The sequence below is a fragment of the Eptesicus fuscus genome, chromosome 14 (assembly GCF_027574615.1).
Source record: "Eptesicus fuscus isolate TK198812 chromosome 14, DD_ASM_mEF_20220401, whole genome shotgun sequence".
NCBI lineage: Eukaryota > Metazoa > Chordata > Mammalia > Chiroptera > Vespertilionidae > Eptesicus > Eptesicus fuscus.
In genome coordinates, this window is record NC_072486.1 from 23,411,928 (window position 1) to 23,439,245 (window position 27,318).

A 27,318-nucleotide genomic window follows, 5' to 3' on the forward strand; every position below is an offset into this window, starting at 1 on the left:
TTTGGGAATATTTTATTAAATTACATTTTCTTTACTGTGATCAAAACAGAATAACTGCAGGGTAGTAAAACTGGTTTAGATTTGCTTATTTTACCTGAGTAGCTTTATCTTTCATACATGAAGGATAATGAACATGAGGATCCCGTGGCCACTGTCCTGTGAGATAAGGTCCTGTTATCGTATCCAAAGAAGAGGTTCGCCTTATTGTACTAGAGGTTCGAACTTGCTGAGATTTTGGTCTGTCCACTATAAAAAGCGAAAAAAGAAATTAGATTAGTCACTAATAAAGTAAAATTTATAATTATTTAAATTTCACAGTATGTGGAATGTCATCCTATCAATTTTCTCTACAATATATGTTTATCCTAATAGCCCCCTTATATGATCTGATGAAACGTATAGACCTTCTCCAAAGAAAAATGCATTCACATACTGTGTCTTGCATACACTTGCAGGGCTGTCACAGACCTTATGAAGCCATGCATTTTAAAGACCTATTCTACCATCTACACGTCCTCTGCACTGCCCTGACTATGACTCCATACTGGCTCACCTGGACTGCCACTTTCCTAACTGCTGTCTCTGCATCCATTTCAATTAACTGTTATAGTGCCACCTCCTTCCAATGCTAAAAAAACATTTTCATAGTTATTCATTCTTTAACTTAAAGTATGTATTTTTCACAACATGGCTCCCATGTACCTCAATGTTTAATGTCTTGCTACTCCTCCATACACCCATGCTAACTACTAAGTGCCACACAAACTAACTGCAGTTTCCCAAATGTGGAACACTTCCTTCTCTGCCTCTATTACTTGCTCAGCCTAGAACTCTCCCCTACTCCGTTTACTTGGCAAACTCTTACTTAAGATACATGCACCCTCCTCTGCTTGCATGGAACCCAAAGTTGAACTCTCTCCCCCACCAGAGCATAAGTTTAATCCTTACAAACTCAATGATGCTCCATACTTACTTAATGAATTTATTACAACTACATAAAAATAGCATGTATAGTGAAACTATAATTCAACTTCCTCATTTATGGATGGATAAGTTGAAGCCCAGAGGGAAAAAAATGAAGTATCCAATGAAACAGAACTGCTAACAGGTGACAACGGTAAAAAGGAATCAAGCTCTCCAGACATTATACATAATTCAGTCCAAACACTATAATAATCTACTTCTTCTCCTCTCCATATGGGTACCCTAGGTAGCTCTGTTGAAAATTAGAATGATCATACTCAACTAAACTATAGAGGATTTTTCATATATACATCCCAAATAATTTACTCTAATGTGCATTCTATAACAAATCCAGGGGGTCACAAACTCCAAGGCTCACAGTCTTATTCTGAGTTATATCTCACATCAAACAAAATGTCTTGAACATTACAGAGGGTCAAGAAGTATTGTTATCTAATGCTGTCCTTTATCTTCTTAAAACCATAATTCTAAAGAAAATGCAGTATACTCTGATGTTATCATACTTTTATATATCCTACAATTGCAGTTTTGACTTCTTTGACTCAAGAGTGGTAAAAAAGATTCGAAAATTACCAAATTTCCTCCCTATCTTTATTACTTAGCTCAAATTTTATTTCACCACTGGAGGCTCATTGCACGATATTCATGCAAGAATAGGCCTTCCTTCCCCTGGCTTCACTCCCAGTCACCTGGGAGCCAGCAAGTCCTCGCTTCTGTCCAGAGCACCACTCCTGTAGCTCCCTCCGCCACCCACCCTCCCCCTCACAGCAGGCTTCCCACCCCTCCCGGCCTCTCCGTGCCTGCATATCTTTGCTGGGTTAATTTGCATACTCACTCTTATTGGCTGTGGGTGTAGCGGAGGTACGGTCAATTTACATGTTTGTCTATTATTAGGTAAGATAGGCAGAGAAACTAGGATGACCTATTTCTACTCTTTGGAATTACCTGCTAATTTTCTTTGTGACCCAAAAACATGGTAAACTTTTGTAAACATTTCATGAGTCATGGAGAAGATATACTTTCTGTTTTCAGAACATACAGTTCTTTGTCTTGTACATCAACTAATAAAAATAGAGAATATGGGAATAATATAATTATCAGCTTGATCTGTCACAGATTTAGAAAAATACTCTAAGTTTCTAAACTACTATTGAGATCTAACAATTTCCTTTATTCTTTGCTATTTTTATCATTTATATTTTAATTCTGTATAATTTGCTTCATATTAATTTATGACATCATCATTAATGGCTTATACTTCACCATTTTAATGTTACATTTATGTTTTACTTTTAAACTCTGTCAAATTAAACATTATGACCCCCTTTGGCTTTCTTTTTTATTATAACTTGCCTGGTATACCTATTCTCTCATTTTCAATTCTATGGCAACAAGATAATTTGTTCCTATTACCCAAACTATCATAGCAATGAGTTAGTTTTTAACTGCCTCACCATCTAAGCCTTGATGCTTCCAAATTTTTATTTATTTAATTTGTAGTATTATCACCTACCAATTCAGGTGTTATAATTTAGTGCAATAAGAAAAATCAACTGATTTTGCATTATTTATATACTCAACACACATTTTTTATTTCATAAAGTCGTCGTCAGAATATGTATTTAGTTTTGAATTGAGTGATCATAGTATTTCTCTACTAATTTTCTCTATATATAAAAGCCTAAGTGACCACTATGACCAAAAGACCAGAAAACTGGCTGGTAGCTATGACGCACACTGACCACCAGGGGGCAGATGCTCAATGCAGGAGCTGCCCGCTGGTGGTGAGTGTGCTCCTACAGCCAACCTCCCTCAGTTCCTCCCCTTGGCTGGCCCCCACCACCCTGATCAGGGACAGGGTTGGCTGGCCAACCACCCATGGCCCCTCCCCAGGGCGCTGGCCCCCGACAGCCGGCCCCACCCCTGTTCAGCCCCCAGCACCCTGATTGGCCGGCGGCCCCTCCCCCCAGGCTGCTCTGTTCCCCAATTGACCCCCCCCACCCCAATCGGGGGCGGGGCCCACCAGCCAATTGCCCACGGACCCTCCCACCAGCCAGCTCCTCCCTGATCAGGCCCCGATTGGGGTCAGGCCGGCTGGACCCCACCCGTGCACGAATTCATGCACTGGACCTCTAGTATATATATAATTAAACTGTAATATACAGCAGTATGTATGGCACATGCACATCAATGAAGGATGGGAAAGCAACCAAGGCAAAATTAGGCAACAGATAGTAAGAATAGTAGTCTTGTTATGCCACTTAGCAGTTCTGTTGATAACATCTCTTAAATGAGAGTAAAATACAGAATAACTAAATTCAGCAATAGGAAATGACAGTTTGAAAAATCTCATTTATTTCCAGTATGATCACCATTGTTAGGAGGAGAAAATGCCTGTTCAGAGTAGCAGTATATAAAAAGACTTCCTTGTTACCCTCATCTACAGGTTGTGCTTTCCCTCCCTATTCCCTTCCCTGAATAGAAAACCACATGGCAGCAGCAGTTGGTAGGCCTGGGCTCCGCTGGGGTACTAACTGAGAACTATCCAAAATAATTCTTGCTCTCTAACAGCCAATTGGAAATTCAACTTTAAAGTAATAATAGTAAAAGAGCTTTAAAAACAAGAAGCTGTATTAAGTCTGAGTCTGAATATCAAACCAAGCCTTGTTCTAAACAGACAATAAGTGCTTAATAACTAACTGCCAGAACAATGTAATATGATGTTAAATTAATTTGTTCCCAACAGCCATTTTACTCTAGTGGCAATGACTGAAGATGACTAAGTTAGTGAGGTTGGAAATCTGATCTCTGTAAGAAGCTAATCTGTAGTGGAAAATTAACAAAATTCAATAAAATTTATGCAATTAAAGAAGTGTTATTGAATGTTGGACTTTAGCTACAAAGTAATATGAAACAAGCTACCACACTCTCCAATCCAAACTTACCAACTGGTAAAGAGGATGCAATATTTGTGAGTGCCATAATGTATCCATCCTGAGTGTAAACCAACACACATAATAAAACAAGTGCTCACATTCTTTTCTTGGGCTTTATTGCACTACAATCTTTTCATCCTATGTTCATAAAGATGAAATAGCTACTTTAGTTTGCAAAAGCAAACAGAAAAGGTCAGTTGTCTGTGTTAGCTCTCAATTAATGATTATTAGCCAAAGCTTTCCATTAACATTGATTACATAAGCAAGGCACATCTAAACTTAAAGAAATAATTTAAATAATAATTTATCTAAACATTTTGAAAAAAGAGCTATTGCTCCTTCAACTATTGTTTAAGGACTATAACTGCATGAAACTTAGCCATTACAACACCACCACCAAGAATGAACTGGTTCTTACTTTATTCAAAATCTACCACTGATTATGACTGTAAAGAATCCACAAGCCATACAATTCAGTAAAATGCTTAACTAAGCACTAATACCAAATTTTCCAGTACTTTACCACACAAAACTCATATTAAAAAACTAGTTTGAATATAAAAACATCACATTAACAGTTAGCCAATAGTATCAGAACACACATATGTAATACTTTGTTTTGAATTTAAGCTCCTAAAGTGTGTATCATCTTTTTATTCTTTAACAGTTAACATAGCAAAATCATGTTTAACCTAACTTTGTTAATCTCCAAAATGAAAACAGTCATTAAGATCCATAATGCAAACATAAATGCATACGTGTGTGGATGTCTTAAAATTACTTGGTATTGATTTAGAAGAATGTTAAAGAATGTTTTTTTTAAAAATGGCAATACTTTTTAGCCATTAAAAATGTTAACAACTGGGCATGTCTGAGAAGTAATAGAAACAGATTTTTAATATTTCACCGAGAAATTAGATCTTGGGAGATCCTAGAATATAAAGGCACAAGGCCCTCATGCAACTTTTATAGTCTAAGCCAGTGGTCGGCAAACTGCAGCTCGTGAGCCACATGCAGCTCAGGAGCCGAGGTTTGCCGCTCTGTTGACTAATGACTTTGCTGACCACTGGGATAGGGGCTTAATCACAAGGAACAACAATAGCCTGTAATTATTGGAATCGAGAGTCTAGATCAGTGGTCGGCAAACCCATTAGTCAACAGAGCTGCAGTTTGCCAACCACTGGTCTAAGCAATAGATCTCAAGGATGAGATCCTGAGATGTGGTTTCCTGTATAAGGATCACCAGGTACCTTGCTAAAAACGCAAGTTAATGAGCTACATTCCCAGAGGTTCTAATTAAGTAGTTATAGGATGGAACCAGGTAGCAACATATTTTTTAGACCAAACTAGATTAATTCAGATGCATCACCAGATTTGGGAATCAATGAAGTCTAAAAGCAGTGTTTTTCAAAGTGTGAAATGTTTAACTCTCTGGTAGTGGACCAAGAAAACACATTTTTAATAAGCATCTCAGGTGACTCTAATGCTACTACTAAAAGCTTAAGAACTGATGTGTGAAGATTGGAATTAGAGCCTCAAAAATTGTAGGTGCTCAAAAATAAATCTCTTTCTGAGAATAACCTACTCCATTTAGAGGCACTGAAGTTTGACTATACACCCAAGAAAATCCCACTACAACTAGTGGCTAAACTTCTAGGATCTAATAAATTCAAACATCTAATTATTATCTTCTTCAAAAGGTCCCATTCTAAAATCAATGCGAGCCAGGACACTTAGAACCTTCAAACCTAAATACAGAGCACTCTAGGCAGATTGGTTAGGAACAGTAGAAAAATGAGGTAACAAAGACAAAGTTCAATATAGCCCCTTTTAGAAAGAGACCCTCCCACCCAAACAGAGCATTTTGCATCCAAATAAAACTATAATTAATTTACTTCCTGAAAAATATGTATGAAAAAATATATTAAGTAGGTTCCTTTATAAAATGAAAGTGTCAGAGCAAAATTAAATTAAACATATGAGCAAAGTAAAATTTTGATTTTAATAATTAACTTGGTTTAAAAATTTTAGCCCGAGTCTGAAAATATTATGTTATAGATAATTTATTAACAACCTTATCTTTAACAGAAAATCAATGTTATTCATGACATATAAATTAACTCATTCACATAATTTCAACCTTCATCATCAAAATAAAAATTCATTGAGCAGAAACTGAACATAAGACATTAAGTTGCTTTTCAACTTCAAAATACCTTGAAATGATACAGTTCCTAATCTAGCAGGGATCAAGAATTTGCCTCAGTATTTCTGGAATGAGAGCTACTTCCTTGAAAGCTACAGTATCACTGACAAAGAGTCTCTCCTTGATCAAACTTTGGTCAGGTTCCTCTGAACTCTTCTCAACTAAGTTTCAACTTTTGAGTGTTCCTGTTTGTCTCCACATTGTCCAATTTTGGCAAGAATCTTACTAAGTCAGTTTGACCAAAATCCCCACCCTCAAGATCTGATCACCCTTGATCTCTGATTAGGTTCTTCTTCCTCCATCATCCGCTGGCCTGCCTTCAGAAACAATCCTGTTAAGTCTCTCTAGACAGAATCCTCCCTTATCCCAATGTTTCTTTCCCCTTAGTAATTTTCCACCCACTGACCCCACCCTCCAGATAAACTCTGCTCCTTAGATATAATTTCCTAACTTCCATGTTGTATTCACAGTTTGAGCCCAATTTCTCCCCGTGACTGCAAAACCCCATTGTAATGGTCCCTATCATGATAGTCACCCTGAAGAAAGTCTGCCTTACCATTCTTTAATAAGTGTCATGGATAATTTTTGTTTTTAATATCACTATTAAAATCAATTTTAAAAAAATTTTAAGGACTGTACAACTAAGAAAAACTATAGAAAGGAGATTAATATACCTCTTAGCCAGTCTGATATACATTAATATTGATTATCTAGTAGAATTATTACTAGATTCAGCTTTCCAAAATTAGCATAATCTAGGCACTTCACCAATGGCCTTTATGGGTCTTTCTTCCTTGACATATAGGAAGATGAAAAGCTAGTCAAAATACATGGGCCACGTAAAATAAAATCATCAAAATCAAATGAACTTCAGATAAGAGACAGGAAGGACACTAGATAGGAATACGCTCTCTAAAATAAAACTATGAAGGGCAAAAACTAAAGCCATCTCAATGTGAGTAGATTGTGAAACACTAATCAACCAGACCTGGAATCCTGCCACAGCAGCAATCTAGAAAACATGCAGAAATGACCATATGGCTGCCCTACAGAAATCTGGAAAGGAACCAATCAAGAAGCTGACAAGAGAAACAAACATGCTTTTGACCAAATGAGGCCTGACACAGCCAGTAACTTGAGGTCTGTTAAGTAAAACAATTAAAAAAATGTAGTCAAGCAGGCATTTAGGAAAGATTCTTTAGGTACAGCTCACTCAATTAAATCTGTGTCAAATGACACATAAGTTGAAATAAGACATTTGGAGGAAGGCCTTTAGCCTATTTTCAAAGAAAACCCAAGAGTATATTTTTGGATGAAGGTTGTAAAGCTAACTTCATCAAAATGGCTATGAAGCCTGGTGACAAGCACAACAAATTAAAATGATGCTCTGACATTTGAAATACATCTACAAAAAAATTTTACACATATGGCAGATGAGAAGCTAAAGATTTTTAAAATCATTTCTTCTGGTTGCAAAATGGTAGTACTTTAAGGAGTAATTAGCTGTAATTAGTAGAAGTTTCCATACATATGCTTTATGAACTTCCAATTAATTCATTAATAGAGATTCCAAACATCTAAAATACATTAGGAATAAAGGGCTCAATGCTGAAGAAATAATCACAGAGTATTAGAAACTATAAAATAATCAAAACAAGAGGATCAAAGATGGAAGGCAATATTATAAGTGAAAGGAAAGCAAATATCCCTTAATCAGAAAAGACAAAATATTTCACAAAATTTTGTTTCACGGCTAGAAGATATTTTTACCAAAATGATATTGATTCACTATTATATTCCAATTTAAAAAGAAAAACAAACAAAAAAGGCTACAGTAGAGGCTACAGAATGGGCAGTATCTTCACCATAGCATTACAATATTACTGATGATAGTTCTTGATTTCTTTTTAATCTTCACCGGAGGCAATGTTTTCATTGATTGGAGAGAGAGACAGAGAGAGAGCAAGAGAGAGAGAGAGAGAGCAGAGAGAGAGAGAGAGAGAGAGAGAGCGCGCGAGAGAGAGAGAGAGAGAGAGAAGAGAGAGAGAGAAAGAGAAACACTGATGTGAGAGAGAAATGTTAATCAGTTGCCTTCCATACGCACCCAACCAGGAATTGAACCTGCAACCTGGGTATGTGCCCTGACAAGGAATTGAACCCACAACCCTTTGGTGCATGGGAGGACGCCCCAACCAACTGAACCACCCAGCCAGGGCAAAAGTCCTTGCTTTTTAAAGTAGGGAATAATTTCCCCAGAATTGTGATTATAGTAAGGCATTTTCCCCTCAAAGTTTACTTTTTAATGAGAATTAAGAAAGTTAAATATAGAAAAAAATTCTTCTAGTAGACTGTACTACTAAAAATTTCAGCTGCTTTTATTTGATATATGTCCACAAACAGAAATTCATGAACACACACACACACACACACACACACACACACACCCTCTATTTTGTTCCCAGTAGCAGTTTCAGTTCATAATACTAACCTGTCTCTTAGTTTTTATATCATGGCAAGTTTCTAATATACACAGCATTATTTGTCCACTAAGTAGAACAATAACTCAATATTTGAGATAGTTCCTTACATAAAAGTTTTGTTAAAATATTCTGAAAGTGAGAAAGATGGTAACAGAAAAGACTTTAAATTTCCCCATAAAGACAGACAGAGCAATGAGGACAGCCAAACCAAAGACTCAAGATCAATATCTACAACATATCAATGTCATAAAGCTGCCCCGCGAAAATGTCAAATATAAGCGAGTAGGGATAAAGCATCAAAAATTAGTGAGAAGCTTCTGATAGTCCCAAGAACATGATCAGTAATGGGTAAATGTAAAGGGGGATTCTGAGAATAGTAGTCAAAATTGGTAGGGGGTTCAACAGGATCCAACTTTCAAGTGAGTACAAGAGGACCCCACCTGAATAAAGTCAGAAGTAACAATACGGCTAGTCTCAAATCTCACAAACAAAAGCTGCTAGCAATACAGAGTCCAATGCTGAGGAGAAATTACTGGGAGTTGAATCCAAACTAAACAGAACAAGGGTAATAAAAGCAACAAAGAAAAGTGATAGTTGAGATAAAGTTGGGGAAGGGAAGCAAGGAGGTTAATCGCAGAAGCAAGAGATGTGTTTTTTTAAACGTCATTTTACAAAAACAATGGAAATGGGAGGACTGGAGCTCTGAAGTTAGAAAAGGTATCCTGAATTCTCCTTCCCTCCTAAAAGTATAGGAAAATTCATTTCACTTAAAAAGTGAGTAACAGGAAAGAATAGTAAATTAATCCCACATTATCTATACTAATAAAAGGGTAATATGCTAATTAGACCGGACAGACCAGACGTCTTTGGGACATCCTTCCAGACAAAGCCTTTGTGGTGGAGGCTGAGGCAGAGGCGATTAGGGGCAATCAGGCCGGCAGGGGAGCAAGTTAGGGGCAATCAGGACATCAGGCAGAGGCAGTTATGGGTGATCAGGCAGGCAGGCAGGCAGGCAGGCGAGCGATTAGGAGCCAGAGGTCCCAGATTGTGAGAGGGATGTTCGGGATTGGAGAGGGTGCAGGCCGGGCTGCGCTCCCGCCCCCATGCACGAATTTCATGCACCGAGCCTCTAGTTAAATTATAAAAGGGCAAAAGGAATAAATGATGTCTCTGTGGGTAACAAAAGAATACCAGAAAGATATGTTGTATAATATGAAAACTGTAACCTCACAGTTCAAAACGAGCTAGGAATCTTTTTTATATGATAGAAGTGATGAAAAACTTCAGAATTAGAAAAACTTAGAAATAATGTGTTTGAGGGCAACAAATATATTAAAAGAGAGGTGACAAAGCTCAGGAAACATACAGAAATAAAAGATAAAACTTATTTTAGGAATGAAGACTAAATTACAAGAAACACAATGGGTAATGCTGTAATAAAAATAAAAATGGAACATAATACAAATTTTATAATTTAAAAAAGTGATACAAAGATTTCAGGGGTGTTGGTGAAAGTGGAAGAGAGTATAAGGGAGATAAATGGTGATGGAAAAATATTTCAAAATAAAATTATTAGTATGTAGCATAAATAAGACAGTCCAATGTATGCTTAATAGGAATCCCTGTAGACCAAAGTAATAAAAAACAAAAATACAAAAAACTATCATAAAAAGATAACTCGAAACTGCATATTTAAAGAACAAACATATATCTAGGGAAAATATATTAATATATTAATAGAGATTCCAAACATCTAAAATACATTAGGAATAAAGGGCTCAATGATATAATTTCCTAACTTCCATGAAATTAAAGTTAATTTATAATTATAATAATTTATAATAATTTATAATAATTTATAATTATTAATAAATTATTGTTTTCTATCAAAATCTAGAACAGCCTATATCAAACACATTGGAAAAAAGCTAAAGTGACCTTCAAGTATAAGAGCTTACTGATAAAGACTATCTGAATTTTTGCTTCATAAAGTATGCAGAACTCAAAGAATATTGTTCCTATGAGTCCTTCCTGAAGAATCTACTAGAGAATAAGCATCATGGAACAAACAGTTTGGAAAAGAATTCACATAAGGACTGCTGGGAGGTGTGAGCTATACAGCTAATAACTTTGAAAGAAGACAGCAGCTCAATATCTCTAAGGCAAGTCTTCCATCACTATTTGAAAGAAATGACCAGAGAAGAATAGAAAATTCATAGTTATCCTCTCAGTACATGTGAATTTAAGCCTATGACTTTCCAAACTATCTGATAACCAAATGTGGGTTATTAAATTCCTTCTAGAATCAGATACATATATTTATTTTTAAAATTTTTATCCTTTTGATATTTTTTATTATATTGATTTAGAAAAAAATGTTAGCTTTAGAGAGGTATACTTTCTTCCCAGATAACCAGGTAAAGGAATCAGTTCCTGCCTAATCTATAGGAGAAACTAACTGAAGTGGATGCTTCATAATCATTCCATCAGTAGAATTTTTGCCCATCCCCTCCCACTAGAGCTGGAAATCATGGAGCAGTTTCCAAGTGCATCCTGTGGAAGCCTACAACAAGAACGAGGAAGGGATCAAGGAAGAAGAATTCCTTTAATGAGGAAAGGTGGAGTTACCATGGGAAACGGTAGGGCAATGGACCCGGGGGTGCGGGGGGTGGGGGGGTGGCGGTGGCGGGGTGGTGGGGAGGCTGGAGAGTTATGTTGATAAGACTAGATGGGAAGAAGCCTTGACGAGGACCTTCACCTTGCAAGGGGCCAAATCTAAAAGGGCCTTCTTTTTGAAGGGACAAAAATAACCAGGCTCTTTCCACATCATCCCATCATCTACTAGACACGTCACTAAAGACAAAGAGTCCTAAAATAATTTTCAAGGCCAAGATAGAATTGATTATGACTATTAATATTATGGAATAAAGGTCTTACCACTACTCCAAAAGGACAATCAATTTATACTCTGTAAAACGAGAGCTTTAGAAATCTGTATTGACAACTACAGTTCTTGATTCTGAATAAGAATCTTAAAAAAAATCATAATCTTTCTTATCTCTATTTGAATAAAGAATAGTGACTTAATATGACACAGAAAATACAACAGTCTGACAAGTACTCATCTGTTCTAATGATATCTATAATGGAAGTTTGTAAAATTCTAAATCCAAATATATTTTAACAACATACAATTTATAAACAATGGTAAGATTCAAACTTAACTCAAAGCTATAAACATTCTGCTTAGGTAATAATAACTACAGATTAGCTCATAATCCTATATAATAAAGAGGTAATATACAAATTGACTATCATTCCAACACACAGATTGCCGCCACAAGATGGCCAGCAGGGGATAGCAGTTGTGGGCAATCATGCCTGCAGGGGAGGGCAGTTGGGGACAACCAGGCCTGCAGGGGAGGGCAGTTGCGGGTGACCTGGCCTGCAGGGGAGGGCAGTTGGGGGCGATCAGGCCTACAGGGGAGGGCAGTTAGGGGCAATCGGGCCAGCAGGGGAGGGCAGTTAGGGGCAATCGGGCCAGCAGGGGAGGGCAGTTAGGGGCAACCAGGCTGGCAAGGGAGAGAAGTTAGGGGTGACTGGGCCAGCAGGGGAGGGCAGTTGGGGGTGACCAGGCTTGCAGGAGAGGGCAGTTGGGGGTGACCAGGCCTGCAGGGGAGGGCAGTTAGGGGTGACCTGGCCAGCAGGGGAGGGCAGTTAGGAGCAATCGGGCCTGCAGGGGAGCAGTTAGGCGTCAATCAGGCTGGCAGGGGAGTAGTTAGGGGGCAATCAGGCAGGCAGGTGAGCAGTTGGGAGCCAGCAGTCCTGGACTGTGAGAGGGATCGGGCAGTCGGACATCTCTCGAGGGGTACCTGATTGGAGAGGGTGCAGGCTGGGCTGAGGGACACACACACACCCCTCCAATGCACGAATTTCGTGCACCGGGCTTCTAGTATCATAATAATAGAGTTAAGTAGTTAATTCTATAAATGTGGAAGAGATTAAGGGGAAAGGCCTAGGAAAAGAGTAACAACTGCTTAACCTCAGTAAGATATGACTACAAGGCAAATTATAAACAGAAATCTGTACTGAAATATGTCTAGGTACCACTGCTTTGCTTAATGTAAAAGAACCTAATTAAGAACCTAAGTAAATTAAGTCCAGCCTACAAGCTGTATTTTCCCTCACATTGTGTTCTTAAATCCAGCGATGGTGAACATGTTGTTAACTGGAAAATACACAACGAACTACACTGCTCTAGAATAAAGCCAAAATCAAAAGACTCAACAGAATGAAGGCTTCAGAAATAAGTAAGCACAGATGTTTATTCTAGCATTTACTTTTATAAATATTGACACCAAAGAATCAAATATGTAGCTGTGAAGTAGACGTGTATCCAAAATTGAATGCTTCATTAAAGTCGGAAATAGCCAAAGTTGCAGAAAACATCCTGAAGGAAAAGTCTACACAAATGACACCTTTGTGGAGGCCATGGAGTAAAACAGAACATGGTAAAAAAATCCAGTTCTGTGTTTGCATACACAGAACACCTTCCACCTCAACAATTCTACAAATATTGTGCATAAAAGGTTGCCAGGAAACGTTGCCAAGGGCTAAAAAAGCAACTTAATAAAAAAATAAAATGACTAGTGGCACGACTAAATGTAGGGGAAACGTGTCATAAAATATTTTAGAATAGCATCACACCTTATTCCTCTACAACAGCCACAGAACTGGCCAATTATAATCTTAGTCAAAAATAGTTTATTGATAGTATTGACTGAACTGTACTGCAGTCAAAATGTCACTGCCCAAGGAGCTACAAATGTACTAGGGTCACAAAATTCCAGATTTACTGTTATTGGCATCTAAGTTAATGTTTTTTCCTTATATGATAAAAGTGAACAAATACCAGACTATAGTTTTGGATATAGCTTGACTCTTAACAATACCTAGAATAGCTAGGGCACTTGGGATAAAAAACTGAACATGTCCAGATATACTATAAAGACTCAATGTAGGAGGAAAACAAAACCATACTAAGTATACAAAAAGATAGGTAAACTGGATTTTCCTCTCTCCTCTCTGCCTCTTCACCTATTAGAATTTTTTTAACCCTTTCTACATAGGGTTGAGATAGAGAAAATACTAAACAATATATCTCCAAACATTATAAATAAAAGTTTGCTTATTTTTCATTAAGATGTCAAATAACTCACTTATCTGCCTCTCTCTCCATGGGGGACACTTTTCAAGATCCCCAGTGGATGCCTGAAACCACAGATAGTACTGATCCCTATATATTCTGTTTTTTCCTATACATACATACCTATGATAAATTTTAATTTTCAAATTAGGCACAGTAAGAGATTAGTGATAATAACTAATAAAATAGAACAATTATAAAAATAAACTGTGATGATGTGAAATAACATGCCAAACCTATTCCTAAATCTGTGGAACCATCCTTGCTTGGTGTCACTTGTTTCAGGTGATCCTTTGCTGAGGTCTTTGCGTAGGTTCAATACTTTCTGGCACAACACACTGCCGTCAATCAGAACACACTTTCCGTTCATATTTCCTACCCACAAATTTAAAGCCTTTTCAATCTTAACTAAGAACTTATCAACTGCTGTGGCCATAACTTTTGCAGTTGGAGGTGCGACAGCAAAACTAGTACAAATTTATTTTTCTTTCTTCACAATTTCATAAACAGAAGATTCATTCTTACTGTAGATCTTAGAAACCTCAGCAATTTTTTTTTCTTGAGAATGAAATAGTAAAGAAAAACCCACCAGCATTTACTGTTTTATCTATAAATAAATGATTAATCTAAGACTTAGCTACCAGAGGGTGGGCTCATTCATAAAATCAAGGCTTTTTGTTTGGTTGTTCCTAAAATTAAGGCTTTTATCTTTTTGTTTAGTTGTTTCTCTAACACTTAGAACAACTACCCACAAAACATTTTTTTTTCTCATTTCTCATTCCCTCTATGCTTTCTTACACCTCCCCACCCTCATCCCAGAAATCACCACACTGTTGTCCATATCCATGAGGTTCAAGAAACATTTGTTAAAGTTGTGAATATCATTTGCCTATCCTTTCCTTAGTCTTTATGAAGCAAATGCTCATAAACTAGCTATTACCTGGCAGGTATTTTGGACCTCTTTACCAAAGGACATTTTTTCGAAGAGCCTCAGCACTCTTCATATAGTGCATATTCAAGAAACCTAACATTTTTTATATAAAATAATAAGACCATTTAACAAATACATAAACTTCTAGTCCTGCCAGGCATTCTGGATGACCATGGATTTATTTCCACAAGGCTACTTACTGTTGCTTAAAACAGCTCTGAACTTTTTTGGAAAATGGTCTTTTAAATCTATATATATAAAAGCCTAAGCAACCTTTATGACCAAAGGACTGGAATGTCAGGTGGACCAGTCACTATGGTGCGCACTGACCACCAGGGGGCAGATGCTCAATGCAGGAGCTGCCCCCTGGTGGTCAGTGTGCTCCCACAGCCAACCTCTCGTAACTCCTCCTTTGGGCCAGCCAGTCCCGCAATAGGCCCCAATCGGGGGGCCAGCTGGCCAACCTCCCGGGGCCCCTTCCCCCAGCTGGCTGGCCCCCCAATAGGCCTCGATCGCCGGCCAGGCCGAGGGACCCCACCCATGCACGAATTTGTGCACCAGGCCTCTAGTCTTTAATAAAAGAGTAGTTAAATAGCATATTTAGTTAGACTAAACTGCAAATTGTATAAAAATAAATATATTCCAAGTTCATATAATCAACTTGATAAAGTGTCTCTTGTGTACTGACAAAGGAACTGAACCCCAATTGCCAATGTGATGGATCAGATGAAGAAAGAGTGGGATTCCCAAGGTAAACTTCAAAGTAGCTCCAGTAGGAGCAGCTGGTAACCACCTTTTTAAAATTCTGAGGTGCAGTAAAGCTGCTAATGCTAGCAGCTACAATTTTTAAAAATTAGTGCCTTATCATAATAAAATGACAATGTGTATCTTCATGGCTGACAGATGGCCTTCTACATGATCATTCAGAGAGTTCAAACTTCCTTCATTTTATGATTCCACCTTCACTGGAGTCCTCTGCTAGAATCTCCACATACAGCTGGCAGATGAGGAAAGAGAAAATAAGGAGGATCAACTAGTGCTTTTTTTATTGAACAAGGATGAAAGTGCTGTATGTCATTTAGCCTTACCTGACTGCAAAGGAAGTATATATAGAATAGATATGGGATCAAGAGGGAGAGAAAACAGGGTTTGGTGAATACATAGAAGTCTCTACTAGAGAAGGGCTTACCTTCATTTATTATTTGTCTGAATTACCCTTGGAGTAGTTTGAGCCAAATTTTAGAGTAAGTCTCACTGAATTATCATAAACTGTCACCACAGATAGGATAATCTAATGTAACCAAATTTAAAGCAATGGATATTACTTTACCCTGACAAGGAATATGTATGTATTCAAAGGACATATGGATCTATAAAATAATAGCATTTTCAACTAAAAAGTGAGTTTAGTTTGCAAGAAACGAAAGGTACACAAAGGAGGATTGCTGTCCTTTATGTCAAGCTACAGATTTTGAATTTCAGATTTTTTTTTTTATAGAAAGACTGTGCTTATAGCAGTGCAATAGCTAAATTAAAGATGGGAAACTGACAGGGGAAACCACTTCAGCGGTGGTAGTTCCAACAGTCCAAGCAACAAGTAGTAATTAAGACATGAAGGGAATGGAAAAAAGCCACTAGATTCAGAAGATTATTCTGAGGAGATGGGACAAGATACAGTGATCAGTAGGATGGGAGAAACGAGGGAGGAAGAAAAGTCAACCGTTATGCTGGCAGGAAATTAAGAACCCAACCCAATGATGCTCTGGGTCTGAAAGTCTTAATCAAGGCTGTGCTCCATGGTGCCAATAAGCAAATAAAAGAAACCATTCAACTCCATTTCTACCAAGTCTCTGAGTTTAAATTTATATAATCTGATACTCATCTTGATAACTGTACTTCTATTCATATCTTCTTACATATGAATAATTAAAACACATGACCCAAATTTTGAATTTATAGGGTAAAATTTATTAATAAATTATTGTTTTTTATCCAAAGAATAGAAAAATATATTAGGCCAATTTTTCAAAGTATGTTAACTTAGGGAGTATGATATATTCTACTCTGTGAAACATAGGCTGAATACACTTTAAATTAAAAGTTTTTGTACAGATGGTAACAAAACCAGCAAGCAGGTAAAGAGCATAAGCAAAACATGCAGAGACAGTTCTAATAATATTTTAAAATATAGATATTTAAACTTGCAAAATGTAAAGATCATGTCTGTTTTAATTTGCATACAGAGGTACCACCTATAAAAATACCCACTCCATCAGTAGAAATGCAATTAACAATACTTTTCAATGCTTGTTTCAATTCTGAATTTAAACAACAACATAAACCCCTGATCAAAAAAGCACAAAGCTAACTCCAATAGAGAAAATTATCATACATTTGTTAAGAAGTTAAACAGCAGACAAATGGACTGTCATTCTAAGCTGTGTTAGATGATTCAAAAAAGAAAATTTATATTTAAACTGATTTTGTTTGTCCAAACCCACCCAACAAACTTACTTTTTACTAAACAACTCTGAAGTAAACTGCTTGATCAAAGAATTCAACTAAAGACATGCCTCCAGGAAGGAAATATACTAGTAATTGTAATATTAAAAATAGTAAATTTTCCCATAGTCACAAGGAAGATGTTCAGAATTGTATCTAGTTAGCTGTCTATTGGTTTTACCTTAATGAAACAAGCAAAATCCCTAAGTCACCACCACTTCCCATATTAAAACTATTTACAGTATCATGAGCTAGTGATGGCTGAGAAAGGAATGTAAACTTAGGGCCTTCTTCCTCTTATACTCACATACACACCCCCATCACCTAGTCCTTGGGAATATACAGATTAGCTGGCCAATTAATTCCTTGGTCCTTAAGTTTATACAGAAACTTTAAGTTAAATCTTGATGGTAGGAATATACAATTATAAATAAAATCATAATTCATAGCACTAATCATATTTCTAGCCTAATTATGCTTAGTTATTGCTTTATCCTCCTGAACTCAAAAACAGTAGGTTTTGTGAAAGTTTTTCATGATGGAAGAAATACATCCTCATGAAGCTGGTTAGAATCGGTTTGCTAGGAAATTATAACTGAAGCAATAACTTCTTTTTGTAAGAGCAAAATATTCTAGAAAAAAACTTTGGAATATTTATCTAATTTAAAAGCATATCTTTCTATAGAGAAATGTGAGAAATAAAATCATTAGTGCATAAGAGGCATTTCTCTTTTAGGGGTTCTTTCAATACCAAATTTCTTAGAATCATTAAACTCAGACTAGAAAGGGAATGGAAAAGATCGATTCATGCTCATTTATAATAACTTATGATATTAGTTAATTCTACTAAATGTCACTAAAACATTTTATGCAGCAATAAGAAATTACACTATTCAGTAATGTGTTTTTACAACCTCAGATAAACCTCAACCTTGTGTAACTGACTTCCTAAAAAGTTTGTGTAAATAACACTTTGGTAAATTGAATAATTTTACTTGCACATAAGTTAGACATTCTAAAGCAAATAACCACTGCAACATCTGCTCTACAATTTAAAAATTTTACATTATAATGAAGCACAAATTAATATGTAATTTACTTTCTTCTTTCTTAAAGCTTAGTATAAATCATAATCTTTATGACAGACTATAAAAACATTTACATTTTTAACTGAAAAATCCACCACCAAGCTTTAAGCATGATGGTTTAAGTTTCTCTAAATATAACAGCTTCAGAAGTTAATTCCATGGAGCCTCACTAGACCAAAATTCACTTAGCAGAACTCTAAATGTAACTTAGAAACACACTTTATAGAATTGTATCTTCAGAAGGTTGACTATCCTGACACCAGCCATCTCCTGTTCCACCTATTTCTAGCCGAGAAAGGACCCAGCTCCTTTTTCATGTGAAGGTCTAAATCAGTGCTTTTCCAAGCTTACACATCACTAGTGAATGACAGGCCCTAAATGAGGATAACAGTCATCCGTTACCTAAACCATTAGGCATTTTAGAAAATGAGCCACACAAGTAAAAGCTATTAATTTGCATTTTTGTCAGATATTTATAGGACTGCATGCCAATAATAAACACTGCTCAGTGATTTGAACCTAGCTACATACATAGCTAAAACAGAAATCTTTATGTAAATTCTATGTAAGGATTTCATAAATATTTACCACAGGGCCTTTTAAGCACCAGACACCATGCTGGATGCTGGAACGCTAAAAATGACTAAGTCTACTTGGTAAAGTACACACATCCACCTAAATGATCTTGAATACAGACTTATAGAAACATTAAGACGAACTGAGATTAAAAAAATCATAATTGAACTGTTAAAGTCTCTAGAATTGCTGTATTAATGATGGGAATAATACAGTGAATCAAATCAAAGATTCAGCTACTGTATTATATATTTACTTTCTTTTACATTATGAGGCACTTAATTCAAGAATGAAATATTTTACGTGATCAAACAAGTATCAGCAATAATTTATTTCATTACTTTTCCTATGCCTTACTATTTCCTAAAATTCCTATATGCAATTTTAGATGGTTTATTATATGTTATATTCAGGGGCTATACGCTTTTTTCAAGGTTCCATATACATGCTAAAAAAAATCAAGCCAGAAAGATTCACCTAAGATCTGTTTTACCATGAGATTAAATGTAACACTTATTCCATTAAATCGGAGTATTTGTATAAAGACATTTTTTTAAATTTTTTTTTTTACCACATGGCTTAGTATAAAGTATAACAGGGCAACTATCCTAAAGCTTAACTAACACAACTGAATAGTAATACTAAAGGCTATAATGCTAGTAATTCTTTAAGGTGAAAACTAAAAATTGAAAATAAGCAAATTCTGGGTATAATAAAGACAAGTCATTGTGCATTCAACCAAGATATCAAGTAATAGTAGATATTTAGTCAAAGCCAAGTCCTACTCATTTCAATAGCCACACAGGGCACCACTGTCCAGGTATTACTACACAACACTATTACTACATTGTACTACATTTCTACACAAGAAACCACATCCAACAATACAATTTAGAATTCTGAGAGGGTGTGTGTATGTGTGCGCGCGTGTACAGAGAGGGTCAGTGACATCGTCCTAAGCCAAACTATACCAGAATATTATAATATGTCCAGGCAACAGTGTAGCTTAGACCTTGATATACTACAGAAGCCATAGGATAAAGCTCTCCTAAGCTTTAACTAATGAAAGAAAAACATATAAACAGAGTATTTAATATTAAAAAATACAAAAAAGCTCAATCTAACTTAGGAAGGTAAACAAAGAAAAATAATTATTCATATAAAGTCCAAAGCTCAGAAGAAATAGTGGGTCAAATTCTTGGCAGACTTTAAATGAACTGACCTTGCTCAGAAATATGAATGTGAACATACCACATTCTGGAATATGTATTCTGTATGGGTCAAACAGAATTCCTCAGATATAATAGGGGTTCAGTAAATATTTTGTGAAAGAGGGGAACAATCCATCTGTTTTACTCACTAAAATACTGCCAACAACTAGTGTAATACCAGAAACAAACATTTATTTAATGAATGAACAGTTATCACTGGAATTACATTAAAGCTACACTAATCTTTGGCCATATATAAACCAAAAAGACAAAGAGTGGACAATGCAATGGACTGAACCAAACGTTTTTTAATAATGGGTCACTTTGGCATATAATGAATAAATGGGCTTTACTGTAAATTTTGTAAAGATCTTATCAAAATACAACAGAATATTGTAGCTTTTTAAAAAACCTTATTTCTGAGCACAGACCAACTCCCTGATTTTACAATACCAAAGAAACTACATTTAGCAATGTTTGCTAACCCCTGTTTAGTAAGTACTGAGCACTTAAATAACCTGACTTTAAGCAGGAAAAGGACAGTTGATTCTTTTCAGGGTGATTCATCAGATTATCTCAAACATACTTGAGCAGAAAGAAAATGACACTGTCGCAGAACTCTCAAAGATATTATGAATGCATTTTGTTTAAAGACTACCAGCTAATATATAAACAAATCTACATTTTACTATTATCTTTTTGTACCTTCATGAAAAAAAATAAATATCTTCACTGGTTTACATAAGAATAGTAAAATTTTTTATGGGTAAGACCTGATGTAATCCTGAGCAACTAAAGCCCTACTAGTTTTTATTACCTTCTAAGATCCAACTTTTACTTCACTAATTCAACTTACAAACGATGTATTCAACTAGAAAAGTAAACTCCTATCACACAGACTCTATAGAACATTTTCAATATATCTTTACTTAATAAAAACACCATTTCTCATGTGACTTATGGAAGGGCTCACGCTCCACACTGACTGTTAAAGAGAGCTTGTGGGAAGCAAAAGTGACACTGAGAAAGGGCCAAAACACCCTGGGAGAAATTATTACAATGGAGACCAAAGTATCTTTTCTGCATCACATTGGCAAACCCAGAACAAGTGAAAGAGTCCAAGCAGGTATAAACTGAGAAGATAGTGAACCTTGTTGCTTTGCCATTGAGAGTAACATATAAATAAAATAAAGTAAAATAAATAAAATAAATAAAACAAAAATCAAAGGATGCTAAATGTAAAGAATCAATGTTAGGTTTGAATGAAGCCTTATGATTCTCTATTATAAGTGTAAAGCTTTTCAAATGTGGAAATACAAAAGACCTTAATATACCCATATTTTGAAATTTCATGGGAAAGGTAGTTTTTAAAAATTAAATTTACATTCTGTCTTAGCATAGTGGTAGGTCCTTTAAACACCAAGGGAAAGGCTGGCATAATAAGGTTTTGAAGTGTATTCTTAAATGCATACCTGAGGCCTGAATCACTTGGAATACTTGCAACTATTTTAAGTTCTATGGACCCTGGACTCTAGTCCCATTTAGCTTTCTCTTTATACTCCGCCCCCCCCCCCCCCCAGCTATTTTTGCCCTTTCCATGACTTAACTGGATAAGCAATGGGATAACCCATTGTGCATGCTTTCCTGCCTCATAATTAACTGGGCTGTAAAAGTAACTTTCAGCTCACTTGAAGTCAGGACTTAGAGAATTACATGGGCCCTCTGTGCATACGGCCTGACACTGGACAAATTACATAACTTCTCAAGATGTCATTTCCTCATCTGTGATGGGGGATTATAAAAGTACTCTACATTGGGTTCCAGTGAAGAGACAAGGGCTGATACCAAAGCTCAATAAGTGATAATCACTTTATTAAAAATCATCTAGCCTATACAATGGTATCGTAATAAAAACAATATGCTACTGGCATAAAAACAGACACAAAGACCAATGGAACAGAATAGAGAGCCCAGAAATAAACCCACACTAATGCATTCAACTAATTTTTGACAAATGTGTCAAGAATATACAATGAGAAAGGGATAGTCAAATAGTGTTGGAAAAACTGGATATATAGATGCAAAAAAATGAAACTTTATCACCACACAAAAAATTAACTTGAAACGGATTAATTAATATGCAACATGAAAAAATAAAACTGGTAGAACAAAATAAAGGGAAAAAGCTCTTGGTAATGGTGTTGGCAGTTACACTTTGGATATACCAAAAGCACAAGCAACAAAAGCAAAAAGAAACAAAGTGGATTACATCAAACTAAAAGGGCTGCATAGCAAAGGAAATAATCAACAAAACAAAAAGGCAAGCTATGGGATGAGAGGAAATATCTGCAAACCGTACATCTGGTAAAGGATTAATATAAAATAATATAAGAAACACATACAACTCAATAGCAATAAAACAAATAACCCAATTAAAAGTGGGCAATATATCTGAATAAACATTTTCTCAAAGAAGGCATATAGCCCGGCCGGTATTGCTCAGTGGTTGAGCGTCGACTTATGAACTAGGAGATCACAGCTGGATTCTGGTCAGGGCACATGCCTGGGTTGCAGGCTCGATCCCTACCTAGTAGGGGTCACACAGGAGGCAGCTGAGCAATGATTCTCACCATTGATGTTTCTACCTCTCTCCCCCTCTCCCTTCCTCTCTTTATTCAATAAAAAACATTTTTAAAGAAAGAAGACATGTAAATGGTCAACAGTACATGAAAAGGTTCACAGAATCTGTAATTATCAAGGAAATGCAAAACCATGAAGAGATACCATTTCATACCTGTTAGATTGGCTATTATTAAAAAAAGACAACGAAAGGGTTGGCAAGGATATGGAGAAAAGGTAACCCTGTACACTGCTGCTGGAAAGGTAAATTGGTGGGAATTGAAAACAGTATGGAGAAGATTCCTCAAATACTTAAAAATAGAACTACCATACATTCCAGCAATCCCACTTCTGGGTATATATCCAAAGAAGTGAAATCAGTATCTTGAAGAAAAATACACACCCCAAGTTCACTACAGCATTATTCACAATAAGATAAGGAAATAACCTAAATGTCCATTGATGGCAGGATGTACAAAGAAAATATGGTATACATACACAATGGAATATTATACAGCCTTTAAAAAGGAAAATCCTGACCCTGACCAGGTAGCTTGGTTGGTTAGAGTGTTGTCCAGATATGCCAAAGTTGTGGGTTCAATCCCCTGTCTGGGCACATATAAGAATCAACTAATGAATGCATAAATAAGTGTAATGACAAATCGATGTTTCTCCCTCCCTTCCTCCCTTCCTCTCTCTCTCTCTCTCTCTCAAAATCAATAAAATAAAAATTTGAAAATAAGGAAATCCTGCCATTGGCAACAACATAGAAGAACTTGGAAGACATTGTGCTAAGTGAAATAAGCCAGACACAGAAAAACAAACACTACATGATATTACTTACATAGAGAATCTAAAAAAGTCAAATTCATAAAAGGAGAGAGTAGAATGGTAATTGCCAGCGGGTGGCAGATGAGGGGAATGGGGAAGTATTCATTAAAGAGTACAAATTTTCAGTTATGAGTAAGTTCTGGGGATCTAATGTATAGCATAGTGACTACAGTTAATAATTCTGTATCTGTATCATATACTTGAAATTTACTAAGAGTACATCGTAAGTGTTCTCATCATATACCATAAAAAAACAGTACCTGTGTGAAGTGACTGGTGTGTTAATTAGCCTCACTGTGGTAATCATTTCACAATTTATATGCATATCAAATCATCATGTTGTACACCTTAAATATACACATTTTTTACTTGTCAATTATACCTCAGTAAAGTTGGAGGAGAAATGTAAAAAAAAAAAAAAGAATTACTGATTGTAAAATAATACAAAATAATTGTATAATTTTAGAAAATGTTTCATCAAATAGTTAATTTTTTAGTAATGTAAGAGTTAAAATTAGCTATAGGACTATTTAGAAAAGTTCTCCCTGTGGTCAGGCTGGCTAAATAAGGGCTATTACTGTCAGTAATTGATAGGCATTTATTTGATCTTTAGAAACATTAGGCAGCAAGTTGTAGCAATTATTACCTCCTTGTTACGAAACGCATTCAGATGTTTAGTGGATTTAATTCTAGTAACTGGAAGACAATTTTGGACACTAACCTTGCCAGGCAATAATGGGTTTCACTAGTCTCGTTAATCCTTATTTTTGGTGAGCCATGGTGGCACTTCACAAACTTGCAAACACGCAGAGTTCAAACCCACACATTCAATGACACCTATTAGTTCTTGGGAGGGCTGAGTTAACCTAGCACCAGTTGCTGGGACACTCACTTGAGAGCAGAGTTTCTGCTTGGTGAACGACTCCTGAGTCATTCATCAGTTTACCACCACGTATAACTATCTTTTAATATTCATGGGGACAAGTACTTCTGCTCACCATAAGGAGATGCAAGGATAGCAAAGATTATAGGTGTAAGGAAGGCCAAACACAATCAAGTTCATATTCTTGAGTAATCCTTCCTCTTTTGTGTTCTCTCTCTCTCTCTCTCTCTCTCTCACTCTCTCTCTCACACACACACACACACACACACACACACTCTCACTTTTATGTAAAAAACAAATGGAGAAATATGACCATCCATCCATTTTCTATTTCAGTTACATTCAACCTTCTAGGTCTTACATTTTTAGACATTCTGAAAATGTCAAAGCATATCCCAGCTCAGTGTAATAGTGCTGTGGAAACAATAGAAAAGCTATTCTTTGGCAATTTTTAGCTCAGAAATCATGAGTGTTCACCAACATTAGAGTATTTTGAATTAGGAGCAACTGGATAGTCTTGTGGAATAAACAGTAGATCCGAAATAAGAAATTTGAGTTTCAGTCCTGCTGAATAAAAGTATACATTGCCTTGTATATAGTAAGCACTCAAATATTTTCTTTCCATATACAACTTGAGACACAACATAATATAGGGGAAGTTACTGAGGTATTCATAAACTTGCCCCTCAGTATTTGCCTCAGTAGCATTCACTTGAAGTAAATAACACTGCTTAAAGGTATTTGCCGTGTTTGTTCCTACTAAAATGAAATACTAGAAAAGTATTTTTCCACAATTTGTTTATGGTATAAGTGAAATATTTATTTTCTTCATAATTACTACTAACCCATTATAGTTTATTTTGCAAAATAAACACAAATCTTATTCTTTCGAATCGGCTGTTTGATGGGTGGAATACAGGGGTCCAGAAGAGGGGTAGTGGGAAAGAGAGGTGGCTTCTGGCTCCTCCATTAGTTCCTCAGGTTTTCTGTATCAGTAGATGAGTACTGTTCTCCCTTTCCTCCACTTACTTTTGGAAAACCAAGTTTGAGACCATCAGCAGATAGATAAGCTCAACCTCTTGTTAAAGTAAACAGTATACTAGCCAGGATAAAATTTTACATTGAAGACAAAAGACACCAGCGCCAGGCACAGACCTAGGACAGGTGCTGTGGAAAGCCCATCTTGGTGGTGTCTGGGAATTTTAAGCTCTGGAGAAAAGACTGAACTAAAATTAGGAATAACAAAGTCATTAGTATACACTCCTTAACAGATGTGAAAGTTTTAGTTACATGTGAAAGTTTTGATAAAACAGGTTTTAAAATTTTTTAAATTTAATATTTAAGTAAAACCCTTTCCTATTAGCCATTGGTGAACATTGTCACTATTTCCATTGTTATTCATTGCCATGGAGACCAATTATTCCTTTGTTTTCTAATTCACATTTAGTCCCCATTATCACAAAATAAAAATCACAAGGATGCCATTACTGGTAACTTCAACATTTCTCCAATATCTAAATCCTAATTTGCATTAAATCCTTGAAGAAATGTACACTGCAGTAAATGAAATGTCCTTCCGTAAAAAGTACTTTAAATGATGAAATAGTTTTTAGTTCAATATATACACACAAAACTTTACATAGAGTGGAAATTACCTAGGTGCTTTGATATACCTTAGGTATATGGTATTCAGTACCGGTATGTTTAGGGTAATAGTTATTTGAAAGGAATATAATCTTTGAACATAAGATAGTAGTTTAAGAGTAAATAACTTCTATAAATTCATTATCTATTTTGCTATTCACTCACTGAACTAGGAATTTTATGCACTATAATTGATGAAGAAAATTATATAAATAATGAATGTTGTTGGTACTTATTGTAGTTCTCAAAGGTTGAAAACTTTTTCCAAAAATGAGTATTTGAAACCTGTCACTTCAGAAAAAAAAAAGCCAAAACTTTATTTTCACTTTAGTATAGGAACGCTTGGAAACAGGTTCATCTAAGTAATCGAAGAAATTTAATTTAAAAAGGGGGGGGGACTGGAGGAGAACCTTAATTTCCGAGAACATCCACCTGAGAAGTAACTTTATAGGAAGAGAATGTCTGAGTATCTTTTAAAATCTAGAGGAAAAAGTAATTTAAAATATTGGCATTCCACACACTAAGCACAGCATAAAATGACTCATGAAAGGAAATTTAATGAAGATATAAAAAACTGAAAGCAAATTAATTGATTAAAACACACAGACACACACATTGCATGCTGTCTCTCAACATTACATGCTGGTTGGCTTTGCATTTTCTTTGTAAAATATAATTGTAACTTCTTAATGTATAAGACAATAAGGCCCTCAAGATACTCATGAAAAATTCTAGTCAAATTTCACTCTAGGATTAGTAATCTGCTAAAACAACTAGGCCTAAATAAATGTTATGTTAAATCAGAAATCAACACATGCTATTTTCCAAAGCAGGAGCTGTATGAACGACAAGCTCTTCCATGTTTTTGTTAACTAGATTTGGTACACTTAAAAATAAGCAGTACTCTCCATCCAGAGTACCCCAATACAAATGTTTTCATATCTTTTAGAATTTATAATTCATTCTAATGCTCAATCTTTATAAAAATCACCAGAGGATTTGCAATTGCTGCCTACTATCTAGCACAGTGAAAACTGTATGTGTTCTGTTTTTAAATCCATAGGTTTTACTGTATGAGGTTTCAGAAAGAAACAACTTTATTATATTTCCTTTTGGTTGTCACTGATGATTTTAGCTTAAAGATCATTAATTTTAACACTACATCCTGTTATATTCTCATTTGTTGTCCTATTTATCTCAAAGGTAGACTTTATGTATTAC

General features: G+C 35.8%; 1 protein-coding gene and 1 long non-coding RNA gene across 2 annotated transcripts in view; one reads left to right on the forward strand and one right to left on the reverse strand.

The window, feature by feature from the left end:
* The window catches only part of LOC129151459 (uncharacterized), a 29,659-nt gene extending 16,785 nt beyond the window's left edge, over nucleotides 1–12,874 (forward strand). The window contains exons 2-3 of the long non-coding RNA XR_008558145.1: nucleotides 11,126–11,245; nucleotides 12,814–12,874. This is a non-coding gene — a long non-coding RNA (uncharacterized LOC129151459). The remainder of the gene's footprint in view (nucleotides 1–11,125; nucleotides 11,246–12,813) is intronic.
* Nucleotides 1–27,318, reverse strand: part of GLCCI1 (glucocorticoid induced 1) — a 74,128-nt gene that overhangs the window by 43,122 nt on the left and 3,688 nt on the right. The window contains exon 2 of the mRNA XM_054726479.1: nucleotides 95–246. Coding sequence (XP_054582454.1) covers nucleotides 95–246 — 152 coding nt within the window. The remainder of the gene's footprint in view (nucleotides 1–94; nucleotides 247–27,318) is intronic.